Source organism: Magnolia sinica, chromosome 3, assembly GCF_029962835.1.
Source record: "Magnolia sinica isolate HGM2019 chromosome 3, MsV1, whole genome shotgun sequence".
Lineage (NCBI taxonomy): Eukaryota > Viridiplantae > Streptophyta > Magnoliopsida > Magnoliales > Magnoliaceae > Magnolia > Magnolia sinica.
In genome coordinates, this window is record NC_080575.1 from 113,504,503 (window position 1) to 113,512,770 (window position 8,268).

The following is an 8,268-nucleotide window of genomic DNA, read 5'->3' on the forward strand; positions in this document are numbered from 1 at the left end:
TTTTTTTGAATATTCAAGAAGGACAGATCAAGTTGAGCTAAGTCAGCTTATCACCATCTGATCTCACATTGGTGTCCCACAAAAACAAACCATTTCCCACAAACACTGAATAGAAGAAAGAAATTGGAGTCTGAGAAACCATGTCCACGAGAGGACTAGATGAAGACATGCCAACATGGCCAGATATGTGGGGTCCAGGCAAAAAAAATAAGGTGGGTTCACTCATCAGGTGAGCCACACATATATAGAAAAATGGACAGTTAAGAAAGGAAGATCAACAGCCCGCATTCGTGTACACGCATGGCCCACCTTATGAGTAGACTAGTCTGATATTTGGCAAGGAACATTCACCGTAGGACCCAACTTGTGTGGGCTCCAGGCTGTTTAACTTAGGCCAAAAATGAGGTGGATTCGCTCATCAGGTGGGCCACACATGCATAAAAAATGGACTGTCAAAAAAAGGAAAACTAATCTGCATTCATGGACACGCATGGTCCACTTTACGATCAGACCAACTTGATTTCTGGGCAGGGAACATTCGCCATAGGACCCACCACGTTGGCACGTGGTGCTCCTGTCTGTTGCGTTCGCTGCTCTCCATCTAGAAGCAGCATTCCTGTCTCTGGAAATGGAAAGGAATCGATCGGCCTTGAAGATGGTGTGAAGGAAAGGTTAAAAGAAAAGAAAAAGAAAGAGACAGCATAGAATAAGCATATATCATTACACCATAAGAAAAGCAACCCATTTCTGTCAAAAGGTAAAGAAGAAGGGGTTAAAAATGATGAAATTCTATAATAACCAATACAGGTATGGGTTAAAAAAAAGTGAGATTAAATGAGAGTCGTCCAGCTCAAGAACAGTGAAGGAAAAGACGAAAGAAAATCATGTATTCAAGGCAGAAGATGCCCAACTAAATCCTCAAACAAATCTGTACAGCAAAATGCAGTTTTTGGGAATTGAAGGAATTTCCAGGATTTGGGCTTCTATCTTCGCCTAAAGATTATTAGGCCTTACATCGAGCAATGTTGAAACAACAGCATCAAATCCAAAAAACCCATGAGGGAAATCCTCATTTCAACCCATTTCGAGCAAGGGAGCATTTGTTCAGTTGTGAATTTGTAATCTGACCTCGGAAAGATTCAATGGGAAACACTTCAATCTGTTTGGAATGAAAGAGACATGCATTTGTTGTGTTGTCAGCCTGATATCCATGATGCCTTGACGATGTTTAACTCTCTGATTGCTCTACTTTCACATCCATGTCCACGGAACCTCCCCTCAGAGACTCGATTTCCATGCTACCTGTATGACTTCTCCTTTTCCTCCTATCCTGTGAAAAGTTTATAAAAGACCCGTAAAGCTGATTCAGGAGAATTGGATAAGAATTTGTTTAATAAGCAAACAGCTAACATGTATGAGTTCACCAACCTCACGGAATGGGATTTCGTCAGCTTCGAGCATTCGAACAACCTGACCCATCTTGGGTCTTTTGTCTGCCTCAGGATCGACACATCTCAATGCGATTAGAAGGGCACGTTTTAGAACTCGGGTTGTTGGTTTAATTTCCAGGTTTGGATCCACGACTTCCTCTGCTCTTCTACTCCCCACCATCACTTTAAGCCACTCAACAAGATTCACCTGACACAAACATGACAACTGCTCTCACTGCTGTTCCCCTACATCTTGGCCACTTTCAAGGAAACAGCACAACTATAAACAGAATACTTCTCCTAAAACACTCCAGAACCAATAGTAATCTATTTTAAGTAATCCATGGTGTTGGGGCATTTTTCAGTCTGTTCTTGGGGTGACGTTTGTGCATTCGGCTTTGGGTGAAACCTAGCTTTATAGTGTTTTTCTTCTGTTTTTAATAAAATCTTCATTACAGTAAAAAATATATCTATTGAGTAACGGAAGTCACCTCATTCGCTGGTCGACCATAGTCGACGGGATCTCTGCCAGTAACTGCTTCTAGCAAGAGGACGCCAAAACTGTAAATGTCACTCTTCTCATTTAACAATCCCGTATTTGCATATTCGGGTGCTACATACCTGAAATTACGTAAAAGAACCAATATTTGCATATTCAACAGGTAGGACTTGGCTTAAATATGTTTCATGAAGAACAACAAGGGAATACTCTAATTTTTATTCATTTTAGTTGAGAAAAGTTCCTAGTCACATAACCATAAAAATAATAAAAATAAATAAAATACTACTCATGGATTTTGGGTTGGGAAATTCATGTGGTGGTCCATCAAAGGCGACATCAGGGAATAAGAAGAGAAAACTGAGGTGAAGGAAGAATTACCCAAACGTGCCCATTACTCGTGTTGTGATATGGCTTTTCTCTGAACCCAAGAGCTTTGCCAAACCAAAGTCAGAAACCTTGCTATTGAATTCCATATCAATCAAAATGTTGCTTGACTTGATGTCTCGGTGAACGACTTTCGGTTCTATTGCTTCATGCAAATAAGCAAGACTGCATCCCACATAAAAACTTCATTAATTTTGCCAAACGGTCAAAACTTCAACTATATTCTTATGCTCTAGATGAATTATGATATTGAAAGATGGAATGTACTAACTGTGAGAAAAAACTTACGCCTTCGCAGTTCCTAGGATAACCTTCATGCGAGCCTCCCAAGTAAGGATGCCGTATTGACGCATAGCTCCATGAAGCCATTGCTCTAAATTGCCATTGTTCACATACTCATAAACCAGCATCCTATAACAGTCAGACCCATCAACAAAACCTCACAGCAATAGGGCTCAAAAATATATGGAGAACAATAAGCTGTCTACAAATAGTTAAAGTGTTTTGAATTTTACAAAATTTGTTTTTTTTTTACATCTTCCATCTAAAACTCATTCGATTGTGATATTATCAAATAACAATAATAGTAATCAACCCTCGCTCGTGAGCATTTTTTAGCATAACTAAAACTCCAATTAAACCACATATCACTGAATTGAAACGGAGGAAAAAAAAAAAATCTGGAATGAGTTCTTACCTATGAACTCCTTCTACACAATAACCCAAAAGCCGCACCAGATTCTTGTGTCGGACATGGCCTATAGCTTCCACTTCCACTCTAAACTCCTTCTCTGCTTGCCCTCTATTAAATCCAGATCATACATTAAACATAGAAGGATACAAATCAAACACCGAATAGTAACATCTAATTTTCAAATGCCTGAATTATCAGGAAGTGATGAAGGAACTTACAGATTGTTGAGGAGCTTTTTGACTGCCACCTCAGTTCCGTTGATCAGCCGCCCCTTATAAACAACCCCGTATCCACCCTCCCCAAGCACATTCTCCTTTGAGAAACGATTCGTTGCAAACTCAAGATCCCGCAAAGTAAACCAATGACCCCATCCAAGATGGGAGAATTCAGGCAGACCAATCAAGGGTGAAGCAGACGCAAGTCCATACAAAGAAGACGGCTTGTGGGTGTTAAAAGTTCCTGAGCTCCCGTCTTCGCCCGAATGTGAACTACCACCTCTATCATGCTGATAAGCAGAGCTGCATTGGCTGATATTGTCCACATCACTGGATTTGCTCATACCCAAATGCACCACCATCCTCTCCGAATCCTTATCGAATGATTTATCATGTGTAGGAAGAACACCTTCACGATCCAGGGCATTGTGAGAAAAGAAGCTGGTTCCCACTCTGTCGACTTTGATCTCCTTTGATACATTGGGGATTTGAGAGAGTGGAAACTTATCTATGCTCCGCTTATATTTTCTGCGGAGGGCGGCCCATATGGATAGAAGAGATAGAATCAAAACAATAAACACGCCAACGCAGATGCCAATCACAACCCACAGTTTCAGGCCAAAAAATGACGTCTTTTTCGATAATTCCGCATTCAGGGAAGATGACATATCTGATCCAGGTTACAAAATGTATCTGTGATTAGGACGTGGTCTTCTAAACTTATCTACTAAGAAATCCATCTACTTAAACATGCAATATGAACGGGAAAAAATGTTTACTATTACCGTCAATGATCTATAACCCAATTTCTATGGTTAGATAAGGCATTAATCAGCTATTATTGTAGAGATTGAAATGCCAAACATAAATCTTCTTCCAATGAATTTTGGAAATGGAAATAGAAGTACACCTATCAGGGATGCAACTCGGGCAGTTTGGATTGGGTTGAGGGTCATACTGGGCCCCACCCCACCTCAAGAGGACCCAACCTGAATTCCAACCCAATCCAAATAAATGCGATTATTCCAAACCTGACCCAAATTTGCTCAACACAAATTCAAATTGGGTTTGCATTTTTTACCCGAACCCAACCCCAATTCAAATTGGGTTTGCATTTTTTACCTGAACCCAACCAGAAGACCTTGAAAACCCAACCCAACCCGATACAAAATCAGGTTGGGTCAGCCGGGTATGGATTGATCCAACCCAAGTTGCAACCCCAACACCTATAGACATACAAAAAAATATTCATTTCATTTCCCTTTTCAGTAGGAAAAGGCATGTGATCATGGATGTCAATGTCATCCAATAGTTTGATAAGCCCAATGGAAAAATTCATGCCAGCAAATCGTGTCTGTTAAATGATAAAAACAAACAAGAAACAGAAGTTTTGAATACCCATTTCAGTAAAATCAAATTCGCTTGAGTCCAACTGGGCGTTCCTTTAATAACAACAATGCACATTACTTTCTGAGCTGTAGAAGATCAGAAAGATTAGAACCATTCTTAACATTTCTCAAAATAACAAATTTCTATAATGATCATTCACAATTATTTCAGAAAAATCCTAAAAAACAAAAATGTAATCTTTTGATTCTGGATTATATCCCAAGAAGTTCATTGGCATTTTAACAATTTCAGGAAAAAGAAATTAACTACAACAAAACATTCCAACTTCCATTATCAACGATTTCTCAAATAATTAATTTTTTTTTTTTGCCATTTTAGCCATTCTGATAAATTCTCATTCCGACTTGATCATACCATGAAAAAACACAAGAAGAGCAAAAGTCAATACCAAGCAAAGCCCTTCTCTCCCATCAAATCACACACCCAAAAGAAATAGACAACCCACCATGCCATCCAAAGGAGAAAGAAAGATAAAACCAACATGAACAGTTAGCTAAAAATCAGAAAAACGGAAAGAAATATCATACCTTCTTTTTGGCTATTCAACCCTCTTTTTTCTCTCCAACCAAATCAAATAAAAGAAGCCACAAGGAAAAACAATAATAATAATAGAAAGGAAAAGAAAAGCTTTTCCTCCGATCAACAGGCTGCCATCTTCAAATGACCCAACTCGCCAAAACCCAAAACTCCCAAAAACAGCATTGCAGAGTAGTAGTCTAGAAGCACAGAAATAGCAGAGGTGGGCCAAGATATTCCAAAAAAAAAAAACCCACCTTTGAAACAGGGAAAGAAAATGCAGGGGAACCAGTTCTTGAGTGTTTGGATGGGTAGAAAAGTAAAGGTTGGTGAAATGGTTGGTGGCTTTATGTGGATGAGAAAAGGACCTTGAAAGCAAGAAAAGAAGCTTGGTTTGTAATGGAGGAAAACAAAGAAAAACAGAGAGAGAGAGAGAGAGAGAGAGAGAAAGAGAGAGAGAGTAAAGGAAAAGCAAACGAGAGAAACAAAGCTTTCATTTATAGCAGGAGAGAAATATAAGGAAATTTGAAACAAGAAAAAGGAAATTTGAAAAAAGAAAAAAATAAAAATAAAAATAAAATATTTATAAAATACAAAGAAATGCAAGAGATGATGGGAAATGGAAATATAAGGAAATTTGAAACAAGAAAAAGGAAATTTGAAAAAAGAAAAAGAAACAAATAAAACTAAAATATTTATAAAATACAAAGAAATGCCAGAGATGATGCGAAATGGAATTCGAGGGTCAACCCACGCCAAGGACAGCGTCCAAATCTAGCTTGTTGGTTGGGTAAGGATCTTTTTCTTAAATACACCTTTATTTGGCACAAAACCCCCAGAATGCCACTTTTTGGAAAATTAGCAAAATCACTGGCCTAGGCTAGAACCGTGGTGACTCGGCTGACGTGCACATCTCATAGTCGTTCCGAAATCCAGACCGCTCAATTGGCTACACGAATGTAGATTAACATAAAACTTCCACTGGAAGGTAATATCAACCATCTGATTTTTGTCCCCTTTATATTCAGACCACCTACTATTTGATAGCAATTAATTGATTTATTGATCACTGTGATTTTAGAACCTAATTGTTTCAATCCTAGTTCGAGTCTAGTTAGGTTGAATTGTCTAGTAGTCACCTGATATCAATGTGCACTCGAACTCATGATCCCAATGTTAAAATGCACTCTTAGATTCATACACGTGGGGGCACTCAAACTCATGATCTAAATGTGCACTTGAACTCATAATCTTAATGTTAAAATGCACTTTTAGATTTAGACATGTGGGGGCACTGGTACTCATGATACTCATGATCTCCGTGTGCACTCCAACTCATTATTTCAATGTTAAAATGCATCATCTCAATGTTAAAATGCACTCTTAGATTCAAATAGAGGGTCGGTACTCGAACTCATGATCTCAATGTACACTCCAGGTTATGATCTCGATATTAAAATTCACTCTTAGATTCAGACGTGGGGGCATGCGAACTCATGATCTAAATGTTAAAATACACTCTTAAATTCAGACATGTGGGGGGCATTTGAACTCATGATCTCCATATGCACTCGAACTCATGATCTCAATGTTAAAATGCAGTCTTATTTATTGCTGAGCCGAGTTGGCACCCATGTGGATGGGTCAAGCTGGGTTAAAGATAATGAGATATATTTTTTGGGTCCGATCGTAAGGAAAGAACAAATGCATTTGGGTTGGGCCGAGTTAAGTGAGGCTAGTTTAGGAATGAGTATAGAAGAATTCGGAATATGTTTAGGTTGGGTCGAAATTTCGATACGCTTGCTATTTTAGAGCCTTCAGCTCTATCCAACTCACTCACTACCATTTTTAGAGATAACCCAGCTCACTCCTATGGTTAAATGGACCTGTACAGTACCACGTGAAGATGAGTCTCTACGGATTTGGTGTTACCCAACTAACAGCTTAGTGGGTGTTACCCCTCTTGTGGGAGCCACCTCGATGATGTGTTTGATATCCATGCTGTCCATCCGTTTCTAAAGATCATTTTAATATGGGGTACCAAAAATTATGCAGATCCAAATCTAAAGTGGACCACAACACAGGAAATAGTGGTGATTGAGTGCTTTGCCATTAAAATTCTAAAGCTCCATCGTAAGGTTTTTGTAATTTTTATTTTCAATCCTAACCTCTTGATAATGGAAATAAGATCCTGATGAAGGGTAAATATAAAGATCAAATTGATCTAAAACTTTTATGGCCCACAAAAAGTTTTTAATTATTATTCATTACCTTTTCTATTGATATGGTCCACCTGATAATTGTATCTTCTTATGATTTGGTATCCCATCCTAAAATGAAATAGAAAAACAAATGAACGGTACGGATATAAAACAAATACATTAAGGCGGGCCCCACACGGTTAGGTTAACACGTTATCCGGGTGACCGATAATCCCGGCGCGGATTACGTGTTACCGGGGAAATCGGATTGCGTACTGAGGTAATCAATTCGCTCTTATCTCACTAAGTAAACTCAGTTGGGCAATCCTTGAATGCATGTAGTGTATCGACACCATCCATCCGTTTTTCCATTTAATTTAAGGGGGTGAAACCAAAATTGAAGCATATCCAAAGATCAAGTGGATCATATCACTGGATAAAGTAGGGATAATGATTTTCACCGTTGAAACCTTACTATGCCCTACAGTGATGTTTATTTCTCATCCAACCTGTTCATGAGATCACACAGACATGGATGAAGGGAAAACAAAAATATAAGCTTAATCCAAAACTTCTGTGGCCCTCAAGAATTTTTCAACGGTAAACATTCAATTCGACTGTTTCCTGTGGTATGGTACATTCGAACATTTTATGTACCTAAAATTTGGGTTAAAGTCCTAAAATTATCTGTTAAAATGGATGGATGGAGAGGATAAGTATATAAATCATGGTAGACCTCAAAAAATTTAGTCGGTATGCTAAGGGTAGTGAGTTACTCTCTACGCAATCCGCTTCCGTTACCGGGTCACAGCTTTGTGGGTGTTATCCGGACGCGAATTGCGTCCTACCTGCGCCGGGACGGTAATTCGTCTGGGCAGGGTCTGTGAGGCCCACCGTAATGTAAGTGTTTTATCCA

General features: G+C 38.9%; 1 protein-coding gene across 2 annotated transcripts; it reads right to left on the minus strand.

The window, feature by feature from the left end:
• Positions 1 to 760: 760 nt before the first annotated feature.
• On the minus strand, positions 761 to 5,599 carry LOC131240789 (probable receptor-like protein kinase At2g42960). 2 transcript variants are annotated; one of them, XM_058239253.1, is made up of 9 exons: positions 5,163 to 5,599; positions 4,624 to 4,700; positions 3,229 to 3,895; positions 3,014 to 3,118; positions 2,605 to 2,727; positions 2,311 to 2,481; positions 1,922 to 2,051; positions 1,429 to 1,638; positions 761 to 1,330 (listed from the first exon to the last, which is right to left on the minus strand). In XM_058239253.1, the coding sequence occupies exons 2-9, from the start codon at positions 4,625 to 4,627 to the stop codon at positions 1,229 to 1,231; spliced, it is 1,512 nt and encodes a 503-aa protein (XP_058095236.1). In that variant the 5' UTR covers positions 4,628 to 4,700; positions 5,163 to 5,599; the 3' UTR covers positions 761 to 1,228. The 2 variants fall into 2 exon arrangements, with proteins under 2 accessions (XP_058095236.1, XP_058095237.1); XM_058239254.1 differs by lacking the exon at positions 4,624 to 4,700.
• Positions 5,600 to 8,268: the final 2,669 nt, after the last annotated feature.